We start from the raw sequence: 16,986 nt of genomic DNA on the forward strand, positions 1-16,986 counted from the left end.
CTATGTTTTAGCTGTCTCTGTACTGCCATCTAGTGCTTCTTCTTCTAATTCATTCGCGGACAAACAAAGATCAAGATCCAAATGAAGATTATATATAGAGATTATAATAAAAAAAATCCTGGGACAAGACGTGACTTTTTCTGAGAGATGTTTTCATGTCCCGTGAGACTTTGTGCCAAGTGATTTAACCACGAACAGGGCCGAAAATAAAAGACAAAGAGTAGATGACAAAGTAGAACGTTGTAAAGAATTCACAAATATTGGCGCAATACACATGTTAGAGATAATGAAAGTACTAAAATTCGAAAGTCTCAAAAAAATGATGGTAAAGATCGTAATTGTGCAAACAAACGGAAATTATTACTTGGTGAAATAACGGAACAGCGAAAAGAGATCTTATATAGTGTTCGGATTTAAACTTTAGGTCAGAGACTTGCAGATCGTCTAATTTGTGTTGCCATCAGGGAAAAGTAGTGTTTCTTCCCAATGAAGAGGCGTATCCGTGAGAATTAAAAGATTTGTTGTTTGGTGAAAATTAAATCCACATATGCAAGTGGCAGAGACGTGAAGTGGCTGGCGCATAGCGCAGGCCGGGGGGATTGGCGAGCGAAGACCCCTAGTGTAAAATAAGTAAAAGACAAAATTTATGTATGTTTATGAAAATTAAATAAACCACACAGCTCTTTTGTCTTCTCACAGTTCTTTCCTAACTATGCTTTTTTATAAGTTGAGGTCAGTGGTGGTTAGAATGACTGTCTGATTACATTAGAACCGTTTCTAATCAGCACTTACGTTATGAAAAACAGCCAGTCTTAACATGATATATATTCAGCCCCTTCACATGCACAAAATGCACCATTTAAAAGCTTCAGCTATCCCAGCGCTCTCTTGATTGAAGCACAGTCAATGTCAAACCCCATCTACCACAGCTTAGAAACACACCCTGTTCCATCTTGTGACTGCTGCTGTTCTGATTTAACATTTATATAAGAGGGTGACCCATCCTCCAGGGGGTACTACTGGAAAGATTTATTAGGAATTGGCAGTGGAGAACATTCACTAAAATATGGAGAGTCCCACATATCATTTCAGGTCACTTTGGATTTCCATTACTGATGGGCAGGGCAGCCTGTCTGCACTTCAGCTATCTTTGTCTATGGCAGTTAAAGCATTGTGGTACGCTAGAAGGAGCTGTCAGCCTACAGCTCCAAGGGCTTCTATTTGGCATCTGGGAACTCGAAAGTGATTCCTAGGGTGCACCAGACAGGACTTAAACCTTTAGGTGAGATTGGGAGGCGAGTTATTGGCAAAGGCTAATCTGGCAGAAGGGAAGGGTGAAGGAGTGTTTGTAAGGTACTTGTGGGACAGTGAACCAGTCACCCTACATGATAGTCTTAGACAAACAAGTGTACTGTATATGTAGGTTCTGTGTGGCTTTGAACCTTTATTGATTTTCCTTTCTTGTCATTTTTGACTTTCTTGATGCTTATAGGGGTTTGGGAATGAGCACCCCCTACAATTCTTTATATGATATAAATTATTTCAGCTATTCAAATTTTAAATGTGTATATACAGAAAATTGTGCAGTATGAAACCATGACTTCCAATATGAACATACTATCTGGAAGTGAGAAACCTGACAGGTTGCTCTCTAACAACCTGTTTTGTTTACTGTCCTTAAGACCAATAATAAATAATACTTCTTCATTCCTCCTCTTATGACCATGAAATAAAGCCACCAGGAAGACAAGTTAGAATTGTGTTGGAGAAAACTTGATGTTTGTTCTTTTTGGATTGTCATTGTTAAAACACTGTATTGGAGCACAGTGTCGATGTCTGAATTGCTATAGTTAATTAAGGAGGTTTAAGGACATTTTGGGTCCCTTCAAAAATGGTAGTATTAGATGAAAAATGAAAATGATCAAAATGCAGAGACTTAGACAGAATAACAACCCAGACCCTGGTAAGTGTGGTAATGAATTTGTATGTTAGAAAAGGTGGCTCTCCCTGTTTACCCTAGTCCTGAGGCCCCTTGACTGCTCCTGGTTTTCATTTGAACAAATGTCTTCATTAAAAGGCAGCTACTGTTGCTGCATCATTTCTTTAGATAGCCAGCTACATGTCTGCTTTGTTTATATAAACTTCGAAATTACCAGTAGTAGGAGTTTTACTTCTTTTATTAGTTATTTCTTTTGATGCTCAGTAGTCAGTTTCCGACACCTTAAGGCATACAGGAGTGTATGTATGTATGAATGTATTTAGTATGTTTGTTAGGGTGTATTGTGTTTCAGTTTTCAAATATGTATTTTTACAGGATAATTTTATTTGACTTACATTGTGGCTTTCATCACAGTTTTTTTTCTATTACTGTGCAGCAAACCCTTTTACTTAATTTTAGTTCATTTGCATTTTGTTAACCTACAATGAGGCACATAGAGACATCCTAACTTTGAAAAACTGATTTTGAGAGTGGGTGCCCCATAGAAAAAAAATCATAGCTATATTATGTGTTCATTATACATAATTAGTTATCTCTTTGCATTTAAGTCTGTGTGGTCATTATGTGACCAATTGAAGACTTGAAGGCTTCCTGAAAATTTTCAGATTTAATGAAATAGTTTCACTGGTATTTTTGGTGCAAAGGATGTAATCAACAGAAAACTTTGGGAGCAGGGAGTGATTTCTGAGAGTGGCATGGATGACTTGCAGAAGTCAGATAAGACACCTGTACTTATAAGAACTTAAACAGGGATTAAAAGACTAATTCCATACCATCTTAGCTAGCTATCTCTGTAGCTATTTGGATAAAATGTTTTGAAATATTAAGACATTACCAGGCAATATTAGTTTACACACAATATACTCATTGGTTGTCAGAAATAGGCTGTTGGTTTAAAAATCCTCTTATCTTAATATCATGAACTGGTCCCTAATTAAGAAATTGGCTGGACAGGAAATTGGCAACAGCAGTGGACCCCAACTGCCAGGGAGAAGAAGTGCATCAGCAAATATCTGGTGACCGCAATTCCTACATCCTCTGCCCTGTTGAAAGCTATAAATACAGGTGGAATGACTTTGTTAAAAATATTTCTTAAAATATTACAACTGTATAAGCAGAACTATAGAGAAGAAATGAAAGAGAATTATATGTGTATGCAATTCTGTTAATTTCTGTTGTAATCTACCTTAATTGACCTCTAGTTGTAATTTTTATGCTTTTTGTATACTTGTATTTGGTATTTACATAGTTTTTAATATTGTTACATTAGACTAATGATACCATTTTAAAATAGTTTTATTCTGGGCAATATCATAATTACATTCACCATGGTCTTTCTAACATCACAAAAATCTGTTGTCACTAAAATTTGTGCATTGAAGAGTTGTGTGCATCTCTCTGTCCAAAAAGCATGTGTTACTAAAATAAAAAAGCTAAGACTCTTTGTTCTTGAAGAAAAGACGCATCACAGTGACTTAACTCTGATGTTCCGGTCCCTCTGTACAGTTGACACACATGATTTGTCAGATGTCTTCTACCAAAATAGCAAAATGTGTGTGTTGAGAAACTACTCTGAGTAAAGTGCAAGTGCAAAAAATATCACTAATGTCTGTACACAGAAGGTAGTAGGACTAAAAAAAAAATGCTCAGTCATGTTGAAGCTGTCACTTTGTCATCAACAGTCATCTGTTGAGGGCAACATGGATGAGATGCTCAGGCCAGTTATCTCTACCCATTGCTTTTCTTTTTTTAGCCCTGTGCTGTTTTTACAGCTGTCCTCTGGATTGTGCCCATGCCCATGTCACCACAGAGCTGGTTTTCTCTCTTATTGTCTGGAGGGTTTCAGTAATGCAATTCTATTATGAGTGACTAGAGTGTGAATTAAATTATACTGTAAGTGTGTGTGTGTGTGTGTGTGTGTGTGTGTATATATATATATATATATATATATATATATATATATATATATATATATATATAATATAGTTCTGATCGCAGTCCGATTATGTGGGTGGTAACCTACAAGGTAAAGCTTTTGGTTGGTCAGCCAATCGGCAGAAATCCTTCATGCCCACTCAGCTGCAAGAAGCAGATCATAGACATGCCATAGAGTACCTGTCAAATAATACAAAGAGTATATGACGCATGTTTCACCCTAATTGGGGCTCATCAGGTGTATACACCTTTGCTTCCCCTTGCGGGGATCGAACTTCAGTGCATGATGCAGAGCCTCAGACGCTGTGCCACGGTGGCTGGTTCTCTTACTTGACAGGGTGAAGATTTGAGTATTACATCTACAGGTCTGATCGCAATCTAATTATTTGGGTGGTCACCTACCAGGTAATACATAATATATATATGTGTGTGTATAAAAAAAAAAAAAATACTCACTGGCATGCTTTTTTGATATTGTCAAGTGGCTCCACTGTGCTACCCTTGTTAACACTGAAGAGTTTTCAGGAATGCCATCTGATGTATAGCCATATTTAAATTAAAAACATTGTATAGAGTCAAACACAAAAGCCAATCAGGTTTCTTAATACATTTTTAAGCCTTTTGTCTAATTTACTTCAACTCCTGCACCTCTTCCCTAGGGGAGTTCAACTTTGCATGTGAGATAAGAAGAGCTTCTTACATATTTAATAAGACAGAATTTTTAAATAATGAATGTCTCTGGTGGACGGACTTTTCTAGTGTGATTTTAATACTAAAGAAACAAAATCAATATAAAATAAGGGAGAAGAGAAGGGATTAATTCTAAAAAGATGTTCATTTTTATATACAGTAAATGCAATTTGTTAGATGAATCTTTAAGGCTTTAGACATGTTGGCATGATGATGTCCAATACATGCTTACAAAAAACATTTTTGTGAGAATTTGTTTTATTCTAAAATGCAAGAAGTTCATTGCTGCAGAAGATGTAATGTTACTGTGTTCATTTCGATGTGTGTGTATGTATGTGTGAGTGTGTCTTGAGTTGGACTTGTTGATTTTTAACACAGTTGTGTGGAGCATAGCAACAGAAGTAAGGGGACCTGAAGTAAGCTAATTTGTGTTGCCTGTTAAAGTTTGACATTTTAAGCCTTTCTGTTTATCATGGTGCTGGAGAGTGGTGATGTATGTCATGTCAGTCAGACATGCAAGTAAGAATATGAGTGTACTCTGTACACATCACTACCACTATATGATGTATACATCATCCTGCTTTGTACCCAGTGTAGTTGGGATTGGCTGTGGCCCTCCACAAGCCTAAATTTGATTAGCTGTCTCAGATACTTGATGGATTAATCTAAGTACTGAAAATGGAGGAATGAGGAGATAAGGTGAGGTGAACCTATTTCATATTTCTAAATTCTTGACCTTCTCCAGATCATTTATTTAGCTTGGTGCTTTAAGGTTCTGTAGTTTGACATTTCTAAATAAAGTAAAGTGATAAATGCACCCTCTACTTCTACTCTGTCTTTCAACAACATGGTTGTGGTGAAGTAACTCTAAGACAGTACATCACATCTACATGGACCCATCCCGTGAGTGTTCACATCCTCCTTGTATTTGTATGGGCTTTCTTTACTTACTACACTTACTCCCAAGTCTTTTGTGTTGGTCCCATTGGTAATGGTATATTGGCACAGTCTGAATAATTATTCTGTAGATGTGTTTGGGGTTTGGGCCACAGCTAGCACCCAATATGCCTAGCTATGGTTTTAACGGTCTTGGGAATAGAGAGATGGACAGATGACTATGGTTTTAAAGATTTTGATATAAGCATTCAAGAATAAAACAGAAAGCAAAAGACTGGGAAATTAAGCTGGGGAGGAAAAGCAACATGTTTAATCCTTTGTGATGTTAATGGATGATAGGATAACAACAACATTTATTTATATAGCACATTTTCATACAAATAATGCAGCTCAAAGTTCTTTACATGTTGAAGAAAGAGAAAAAAGACAAAATAAATAAAAATAAGATAAACCTCTATAAGTATCTCATATCTCATGGCCTTTAATTATATATAGTATATAGATATTAATTTTATGAACAAAAAACAACCAAACATTATTCACTGTAAAATGTTTTTTTAGTGAATACCATCCCAAATATCTCATTATAGTACAACTAGATAAAACTGGAACACAGACAGGTACTGTAATTTGTTTATAGTCACATGATGAATCAATGAGTGTGACTGAACTTTGCAAACTTCTGGACTAGAGTGCAAAGTGTCACTCATATTTCTGTGCAGGACATCATTCAGGGAGTGAGTGATGACGACAGTTTAGAACAGGGCACAATAATGTAATTCAAAGCAACATAGGAGAGCAATGTGGCATGATTAGAATGTTAAGAGGACTATTAAGATGGCAACACCTCTTTCAAATGCTCAACCTTAGCCTCCCAAGTTTAGTGACAGGTGAGACGAGGGAAAGGTAGAGGCAATTTATCATTTAGGGTGCACATAAATAAATACCTCCTTGCAGGAACTGTAAAGGAGCTCCATCCAAAGAATAGGAAGCTGAACTCCTTGGAGGCTGCCAGAAGAAAAGGGAAGCTTAGCAGTACCTTTTTAATATGGTGGAAGCACAGAGGATGAAGACTAAATAGTCATGACAGTCTGTGATTCCAGATTATTTAACCAAATCAGAAAGACTCTCATTTGTATCAGTCAGGACTTCCATGAAGTCCATGTTTTCTTTTACTTGGCTGTATCATTTGCTCATATATATTTGTTCCTGTGATCTTCCCTTAAATTGGAATTCACAAGCTACAATATGAAATTGTGGTCTGACATCCAAATATAAGAAGGATGGACCGATACCACAGAGTGCAGTCCTTAAAAAAACAAAGTGGTTTTAAATATGGAAATTGTGTTACTTGAATATAAGTGCAGACTTGATATCCACTGAGAAAGGTGGAATGTGTTTTATTTGGCCAGGAGGTAATTTTTACATACATTTCCAGCTCTGACTTTCTCTGACCCAGAAATGAAATGAGATTTCTATGAAGGGGTGTATTTTAGTTATTTATTTTTGCCTCATTTGGTGAAGTTAGTTATCGCATAAAGGAGAGCTGTGTCTAAACACTCAGATATGTTGCTCACTCTTTTTGAGGTGTAGTGTTAACTAGCTATGCTTTTGCCTTCATGATTGGAGGACACAGCATCTTCATGTTATCTAACTAATATAGTGACAACTGTAGTTAAAAAGTAATGTCTTGGGAGTCAAGAGACTGAGAAAGAGATTGGTAGTTAGTATCCATCCAAGTCTTCTCAAAATGAAATTAAAAGATAATTGGTAAATATTGAAAAGTGGGGAAGGTTTGACGGCAAGCAAGTGTTAAGTGTTAAGCACAGAAGCTGGCCTGATAAGGCAGTATAACATCCATCCATCCATCCATCCATCCATCCTCTTCCGCTTATCCGAGGTCGGATCGCAGGGGCAGCAGCTTGAGCAGAGATACCTAGACTTCCCTCTCCCCGGCCACTTCTTCCATCTCTTCCGGGGGAATCCCAAGGCGTTCCCAGGCCAGCCGAGAGACATAGTCCCTCCAGCGTGTCCTGGGTCTTCCCCTGGGTCTCCTCCCGGTTAGACATGCCTGGAACACCTCACCAGGGAGGCGTCCAGGAGGCATCCTGATCAGATGCCCGAGCCACCTCATCTGACTCCTCTCGAGTTCCCCTTCTTAAAGAGGGGGACCACCACACCGGTCTGCCAATCCAGAGGCACTGTCCCTGATGTCCATGCAATGTTGTAGAGACGTGTCAACCAAGACAGCCCTACAACATCCAGAGCCTTGAGGAACTCCGGCGTATCTCATCCACCCCCGGGGCCCTGCCAGCAAGGAGTTTTTTGACCACCTCAGTGACCTCAGTCCCAAAAATGGGGGAGCCCACCTCCCGAGTCCCCAGGCTCTGCTTCCTCATTGGAAGGCATGTTAGTGGGATTAAGGAGGTCTTCGAAGTACTCCCCCCACCGACCCACAACGTCCCAAGTCGAGGTCAGCAGAGCACCATCCCCACCATATACAGTGTTGACACTGCACTGCTTCCCCCTCCTGAGACGCCGGACCAGAATCTCCTCAAAGCCATCCGAAGTCGTTCTCCATGACCTCCCCAAACTCCTTCCACACCCGAGTTTTTGCATCAGCAACCACCAAAGCTGCATTCCACTTGGCCTGCCGTACCTATTAGCTACCTCCAGAGTCCCACAGAACAAAAAGGTCCTGTAGGACTCATCCTTCAGCTTGACGGCATCCCTTACCGTCGGTGTCCACCAACGGGTTCGGGGATTGCCGCCACGACAGGCACTGACCACCTTACGGCCACAGCTCCGGTTGGCCGCTTCAACAATAGAGGCACGGAACATGGCCCATTCGGACTCAATGTCCCCCACCTTCCTCGGGATGTGGTCGAAGTTCTGCCGGAGGTGGGAGTTGAAGCTACTTCTGACAGGGGGCTCTGCCAGACGTTCCCAGCAGACCCTCACAACACGTTTGGGCCTACCAGGCCTGACCGGCATCCTGCCCCACCATCGAAGCCAACTCACCACCAGGTGGTGATCAGTTGACAGCTCCGACCCCTCTCTTCACCCGAGTGTCCAAGACATGTGGCTAGTCTGACGACACGACCACAAAGTCCATCATCGAACTGAGGCCTAGGGTGTCCTGGTGCCAAGTGCACATATGAACACCCCTATGCTTGAACATCGTGTTCGTTATGGACAATCCGTGACGAGCACAGAAGTCCAATAACAAAACACCACTCAGGTTCATATCGGGGGGGCCATTCCTCCCAATCACGCCCTTCCAGGTCTCACTGTCATTGCCCACGTGAGCACTGAAGTCTCCCAGCAGAACGAGGGAGTCCCCAGAAGGTATGCCCTCTGGCACCCCCTCCAGGGACTCCAAAAAGGGTGGGTACTCCGAACTGCTGTTCGATGCATACGCACAAACAACAGTTAGGACCCGTCCCCCCACCCGAAGGCGGAGGGAGGCTACCCTCTCGTCCACCGGGGTAAACCCCAATGAACAGGCTCCAAGTCGGGGGGCAATAAGTATACCCACACCCGCTTGGCGCCTCTCACCGGGGGCAACTCCAGAGTGGTAGAGAGTCCAGCCCCTCTTAAGGAGATTGGCTCCAGAGTCCAAGCTGTGCGTCGAGGTGAGTCCGAGTCTATCTAGCTGGAACCTCTCAACCTCGCGCACTAGCTCAGGCTCCTTCCCCTTCAGAGAGGTGACATTCCACGTCCCAAGAGCCAGCTTCTGTAGCTGAGGATCGGACCGCCAAGTTCCCCGCATTTGGCCACCACCCAACTCACACTGCACCCGACCTCCTTGGCCCTTCCCATAGGTGGTGAGCCCATGGGAAGGCAGTATAACAGTAAAAGAAAAAGCTTGTATGCAGCTGCACAACCATGGAAACATATTTCATGAAGCTCCTGCCGCACAAATCTTGTGCGGCTGTTGCTTCCGGAGGTGGTTTGGAGCTCTGTTGTGAATGTTGCCTCAGTGGATAGGTGATTTGTACATGCTATGCACTTGAGCACTCGACGGCCATGCTCTGAGAGTTTGTGAGATCTGCCACTGTGCGACTGAGCTGTTGTTGCTCCTTGATGCTTGCACTTAACAAAAGCATCACTTAACATTGACTGGGGCAGATCCATCACGGCAGATCTTTCATGTACAGGCTTGAGGTGAAGGTGGCACCCTGTGAAAATGCCATGTTTAATGTCACAGAGCTCTTCAGTTCAACTTCCAGTGATTGTCAGTGGAGATTGCAAGGCTGTGCCTGATACCATGTAACACCTGAACTCAATAAATTACAGGGGTGTCCGCATTCCTTTGGCCATATTGTGTAACACATGATAATTTTGTATTTGGCAACACACTTTAACCACAGATAAATAAATGAAATTTTCAGAACTGTTCAGACAAAAATGAAATCACTAGAAACGTTCTAATTACATGCCCTTGTTACTTTGGTTTTATGCCTCCTTGTGATCATCCCTTGTTAAGCATTATAAAATAACCCTAAATAAGTTTGTTTTTGTTCCCTTCAGTTAAAATGCATGTTGATGATGTGATTCGTTTCAAAACGCGGTACTTCCACTGACTTTAGAATTTAAAATAAAAATAGTTGATCCAGTGAGTCTTAAGCCGCACAGTTTAACCGCCCAAGTGGATGTCTGATCTCGGCTTTATAGAAGCGGTGGTTTTTTAAAAATGTGCTGTAGGCCTGGAAAGATCCTGACGAGTCGGTGTACGTGCAGCCCCTCCGAGTGCTGTGGTTTTAAATGTATTTCCTGAATCAGAGACGGGGATGTGAAAGTCGTGGGCTGTGCCAGGGAGAGCGGCTGCCCACTTACGTGATGAATGGACCACCGCCATCCTCCTGCGTCCTACACATTAGTCAAGGCACTAAAGTAACACCAGGCAGTGAAACAAATCAGGAAACGTGTTAAATGCTAGTTAGCAATTACTGTAAACAGGTAGGTAGTGGGGGCAAACGGCTAGACCAAGTGCCTTCGTTTATGCCTAATGAGGATATAAATATCCGTACATAGGTTCAGTAGAGTGATATTAGCAGAGGAGCCCGCTGCACAAAGCCGAAGTGATTGATGTATATTGAGCTGAATATGCAGAAACTCTTGAGCTGTTAAATTATTCATCTTTCCTCCTTCAGCCCGCATTTTCTTTTTTGGAAGCCTCAAACTGTATTCTGAGTTTCGCGCTACCGGTCTCCGATTAGCGCACGCGCACAAGTGGAGTGGTCCTTCCGCGCTCAGTCAATGGCTGTGTGCCAGCTGACGCGTCCCTCGTACATAACGTTCTCGGACCAGCTTGACTCCATTCAGGGATGCGGGGTGATCCACCCTGGATCCGCCCACTCACTCAGCTAATTTGGAATCGCCAATCAACACAGCCTGCACGTCTTGAGGGGCCGTGGAAGGAAATTTTAAGAACACTTTAGAAGAATGTGCAGACTCCACACAAACGACGACCGGTCGTGGCATTCGAACCGAGTATGTTGGATCCTTAAAGAGGCAACACAATCCGCCGCCCATCCATTTTCCTTTGCTAATTACTTGCATGTTTCTACCTGTCCAATGCAATTTAAGAGTGACGGCAAAAACACCCACATTATGAAGAGAACATACAAAGATCAGATAAGTTCATGTACGGTTTGTCCCTCAGAGTGTTCTGCAGCCGCTGTGTTGATTCTCGGGCCATAAGAAGAAACTAATTCAAGTGTTGTTGGATAACGTAAACTATGCATAGATTAGGGATTAAGTTGTGTTTACCTTTTTAAATTATATTTAACTTTGATCTGAATACTGTACTTTTTCATTAGCGAATTCAGAAGAAAACAATCGTGGCAAAAAAATGAATTTCAAATTTAGGAGTTACTAGATAACTCGAACCAGAAGAACGTTTTAACTGTGAACAAACTAACAAAGACAGCTTTGATATTTGGTCCATGTATAGTCTTAATTCGCCTGGGCCAATACAAGGGCGCGGGGAGCCGACGCCTATCCCTTCAGAAAGAAGCTCAAAATACAGTAGGAGAACGCGCACCGCGGGGCAGGTCAATTCACCGGGCGATGTTGAGGCGCCGGGTGATCTAAAATACACAGCTCATGAAGCAGGAGGGAGAACATGTCGACCCCATTCAGAAAGCAACGAGGCGGTAACTCTTGACAACTCTGCTGCCGTATCTAACAAACCTTATGGTGTTACACGAAAATATAAGCGGGGTGAACAGAGCAGAGTGTTCATTTACAGCTGTGAATATAATCGAAGGGCGAACTTTACAAAGACGACAGACCCATCAGAACTTGTAATCGCTGCTGCTGCTTTTATTCCTGGGTAATCTCGTTGTAAGGTCGTTCCTTTGCCAATCTCTAAAACGTTCACTGTATAATAAATGTATGAAAATAGTGTGGTAGTCTGAGCGTTTTCCCCATGTACTTCAAGGTTAGGATTACAGGTTTATAGTGTTATTATTGTCTGCTGTGCAGAACGCTGATATAAGCGCGGTACTGAGAATCACTGCTGCAAGTCTAAGCGCCGACGATGTTTTGGATTGTCCAGATTTCAGGAGTAACAAGCTGTTATTGTCACATCATGATTATGTTTGAAGGTTTCTTTAGCAAATGTCATAAATGGTGAGAATAGGGTGACGGGAAATGTCAATTCTGTTTGGCTGGGGAGGACATGGTGAAATCTACCCACCCGCCCACTTTCTGATCCCCAGGGTATCATGCAGTCCATAGAAGGCACACCCCGTTGATACCGGGTCACCGATTAACGCAGCGGTTTGGGGAGTTGGTGGAAACCGCTGTGGGGGACCCAGAGAAACCCAGCGATAGAGAGAGATAATGGGAGAAAGTGAAAATTCTGCGCGCATAACGATCGAGCCGGCATGCCAACGCAGGCGCGTCGAGCTTGGTGAAAGTAGAGCCAACCTCTGCCACCCATTGAAAATACCCGGAAAACCGCTTAATAAAATGGTGAGTCGTGGGCAAACCCTATCCTAGTGTCACTGGCTACAAGACTGGAAATAACCCAGGGTGTCGGGGGGCAGTCCAGCAGAGGCCCCCAGTTAAATCGCAGTACTCGATGAAAAGCTAAGACAGAGAATTAGATGCGCGCATTCAAACGCACTTTATAAGAATTTGTCTCGCATGGTTACTTTCGGATTATGTGAAAATCTGCAAATTAAAATAATAGCCAATGACGAACATTATGATTTTAAGTTTTAAAAAGAAACTGTCCCATCCCATAATTAAACCGTTTGCTTTTGTATGCCTATTTTGTCGTGGAAATAAAGAAGTAAACGTGAGTCAAGTCCGGCTTCAAAAAAGAATACACAAGTAAGACGATACTGCTTATGAATGCGTCAAAAGTTAACTGAAAAGTGAGAACTGAAGAAAGGAATGAAGTGAGCATTGATGGCAGGTGAACTGAAATGATGAGAAAGGAGACTGCGATTGATATTTTAATTTGTTAAACAAAAGAACAAGTGGAAGACGGGACAAAAGGGAACGTATGACTGAGTAGTCTCTTCGAAGGATGCAAATGAAAGAATCGGCAGGGGGTAACGGTGTGGATTGTTAAAATAATCCTTAGCCCAGGGCCTGAGCTTTCATTTCCTATACAAGTAGGGTGGCACTGCGCTTTTCGTCCCCCCAAAGAGTGCCTGGCGTCCCTTCACGAGTTTGTTCTGACCATATACTAAAAGAGTGGGCGCCGGCATCCTATCACTCTGGACTGAGATAGGACTGGTTTAGGTTATGGAAATACGAATGAAGATATTAACTTAAAAATAACATATCTTGATGATTCAATAACATCATCTTAAAAATGAATTATTATAGACGCTCCGCTTGTTTCGGACGGGGACCAAGGTAGCATTAATCACTCGCGCTTTAAAAACCGGCCACTGTATTAAGACATTCGTCGGCTGCTTACACTATTTATTTATTTTTTAACCTTTCTAGATATGAAACCACTTGCTGTACAGGAGTAAACGAGAAACGAGCATGTGCAAAAAATGAAATAAATTATGCGGAAGTCTTACCACTTTCAGATGACTGGCACATCAAAGGCAGCATGAGAAAAGTTAAGGAAGCTGTCGCGATTACTGACATCTTGCTTTGGTACAAAATGCCGAGACTCGGAGCCCAGACTCGATATCCTCTCGGTTCCCCCACGTAGCTCTTCTGTATGCTGGACGAGGAGCCTTTTATACGAGCGGCAGGATAGAGAAGTGACTACTACGGCTGGGAGAACCGTTACTTGTTAAATATTCATGAGGAAGCAATATCGGCCGAACAATGTCCACGGTTTGCGATTAACCTTGAACTCGGTGTTTTCCGCTGGTCCTTGACGCTCCTTCATTCACCTTCGAGCCCCTTTTGCCGGAGTACCTAAGTGGACCCGCTGCGTGCAGAGCGTCGTTCTGTAATCAGATGCTTGGGCTATTGAGAAACTTAAGGACGCTCAGACAGCTGCCCATTGGACCAGCAGTGAGGCTTCAGACACCTCCTCCCTGCTCTTCTTGTATAATGCAAATTTTTATTTAATTAAACATGATCTCTTTTGATTTCTTTAGTACAAATGTTGAATGGTGCCTGGAAAAAAAACAATGTGAATGATATAATTAATTATGTGACGCACCCTAAAATATTGAATAGGATCTAAAACCTTTGGAATTTGTGTTACCATAGTAACACAAACAAAGCGCCGTCCGCGCAAAAAATAAATCCATGCATTTCTATATAGTGTCTTGACTATGAATTGTGTTTGCTTTTTATGCTACATCTATGCGTTTTCTCCAAGTTCTATCACAGAAGGGATGAGGGGGAAGTCCAACATGTAGCGACAGTCTCGGTGAGAATATAAATTCTAAGCGAACAAGTGGACACAAGTCATCGCAGGACATGACCAATCACATGCAGAACACTTGACAAATTCCACACTGACTGAATCCATCTGCACTGCTGCGCTGAACACAGCGCCACTTGATATCCCCTTTTCTCATAAACCCAAAAGCAGGTGGAAGCAATCCCCGCATCAAGTCTTTGTCCATTGTTTAGTCTGCACATTCACCCATTGCCCACCCCATCTCCATGGACGCACATATCATTTCAAATCCAAATCATATTATGTGATATCATCTACTGTTAAATTCTGCTCCATACTTGTAATTTTTTTTTTATTTTTATACTGTATTGAGGATTTGTTCTGTGTATTGTATTGTATTGTATTGACACCCACTCATTGGTGATCTCCCATCCCTTCTGGGATTGACGCTACTGGGGTAGGCTCCAGCCCCCTCTCAGTTTAATTAAGCAAGTTTACAGACATTCTGTAAATCAAAACAATTCCAAGTGCAAACAGCAATCTGTATTAACAAGGAAATAAAACGAATACAGGTGTATTATAAAATTAATGTGCTGCAAAGATATACCTCAGGCCCCTGCGAATGAAACAGTTCAGAAAATATAGACAGCGCCGCATACTAAAGCGAAGGGGGTCTGCAACCTCCCCTGGCAGTATATCAACACTGAACGGTGTGATAGTCACTTAAACGGGTATGTGAGTGGAAACACAGGGAGAACGTGCGAACTGCACACAGGCAGCTTCTAAATAACGTTTGCTCGTTCTGTTTAATTCTTGTAATGCAAATGTGCATTAATAATAAGGATCTGCTTTCGATGAAGGAGGCTGACAAGACCCCATCGCCCTCAGTGGTCGGTCTAGCTTTTATAGCTACATGCCCACTAAATACACCGAACGAGAGACTGTGCAACACTCCTTTATTTGACATTATCATCTGGGGTTTCGGAATAACGTGTAGTTTTCAACTGGCCACTTTGTGAAGCTGCCTACCGAGTCGCTGTGTGTCTGTAAGCCTGTTTCCGAGACCACTCTATTCATGGCAGGTGGGGGCTTTTATTGGATTGCGTTGTGACGCTTGAATTGTTTTGTCACTTTTGATTTTTAATTCGTAATCCGCCTGTAGCACATCAACGGGCCCACTCCGAGTTATTTTATCAGCATTTCACAGGGTGGTGGTGATGTCCAAAGACGCGCTCTCGGGGTGAATGGCGACCGTGCCCTCTAATAAACCGGTCAACCTGTTGTCCGTGTCGCCACCATACACCCTGCAAAAACAAAATATTTAAATGACTTAAGGCAATTATGTGAGCAAACTCCGCGACCAAGTCCCCTGCACTGCGGTGAGTGGAGTGGTGGGGTGTCATTAACACCAAACCATCATTTACAGTAGCAAATCGATACAATGGATTAAAATCACAAACTTCGGTGTCTACCATGTCTTTTCACTTACTTTATAATTACACTTCAAATGTAGTCCGAGTTTTAAGAGCCTTAGTGTTTGAAAATAAATCAGAAAACCCTTTGTGATGAGGGGTGCGCCGATTGCGGGAGGTTTGTGGAACGCAAAACGAATATAAACGAGCCTCCAACACCGCAAACAGCCGTGGTGCTCGGAAAAAATGCGTTAGTCTTGAACTTTCTGTGTGACTCTGCAAAGGTGCAGGGGTAACAGTTACCTCAAAAATGGGGCCACTGATTTATGTAAAATAAATTTAGACTGCCAGGAAAAATGCCTCAGGAATTACAGGCACAATTCTGGACAGCCGCCACCCCTGAATAAAAAAAAAAACAGCGCAGAGTAGTGTGCAGTTTAACATAAAAACGTATTAACGTTAAGTTGAATACACTTAACTGTGCCGTTGTCCGAGTATAAAAAGTGTTCATTTTGAGGAACGTTAACTTGAGCTCGGTGGTAACGTCAACAATCCGCAAGACTAAGGCTTACTGGAGTGACATTCGTAGGCTGCTTCGGTGTCAATCAAATGCTTTAGAGCGACACCAGTGACATTTGTATTAATGCTGCTAGACTCGGTTATGTAAAGCCGTCAATTTGATTAAATTTACTGAAGGTAGCTATACGGGGAGGGAGTCATTTTAGAGTAGGAACTGTACTGCACAAATCTGTCGGGTCTCCGCTGGCTGGCACACGTCCAAACAACAGGGGTCAGTCCCTGGTAACCTTATAATGGGGAGTTCTAGAGAGGTAAATAATAGAAAAGTGGCTCTTAAAACGAACTCGGAGGACGGGAGGCGCGTTTGTGGCTTATGAGGGCGGTGGCCGAATGTTCATTTCCATGTTAAGTTTTACTCTTGGTGCCAGATGCGGATTGCCTGCTTCAGCCTTTTAAACCTCAACAGGATTTGCCCGCTGGTGCGCAGCACCTTTTGCAGGGCGATCCTCGCCTCGTTGGCGTTACTTAGCTGGGGATCTGCGACTTCAGGTTACCGCTGGTAGAAGATGCCCCCTGGTGGCAGAATTGCTCAGAAACCGTTCTATGACCTCGATCGGACTCCTTTAATCGTTTCAATTGCACTCATTATGAAGTTGAGTTTTGGTTTTAAACGCATAAACGTGTCATAATTAAGC

At 42.3% G+C, this 16,986-nt stretch overlaps 1 protein-coding gene across 1 annotated transcript in view; it reads right to left on the reverse strand.

The window, feature by feature from the left end:
• car15 (carbonic anhydrase 15) overlaps window positions 1–13,993 on the reverse strand; it is a 33,772-nt gene extending 19,779 nt beyond the window's left edge. Inside the window, exon 1 of the mRNA XM_028824064.2 lies at window positions 13,576–13,993. Within this exon, the coding sequence (XP_028679897.1) occupies window positions 13,576–13,645 (70 nt within the window). The 5' untranslated portion in view covers window positions 13,646–13,993. The remainder of the gene's footprint in view (window positions 1–13,575) is intronic.
• Between the last annotated feature and the right edge of the window lie 2,993 nt (window positions 13,994–16,986).

This window comes from Erpetoichthys calabaricus, chromosome 18 (genome assembly GCF_900747795.2).
Source record: "Erpetoichthys calabaricus chromosome 18, fErpCal1.3, whole genome shotgun sequence".
NCBI classification, from domain to species: Eukaryota; Metazoa; Chordata; class Cladistia; order Polypteriformes; family Polypteridae; genus Erpetoichthys; species Erpetoichthys calabaricus.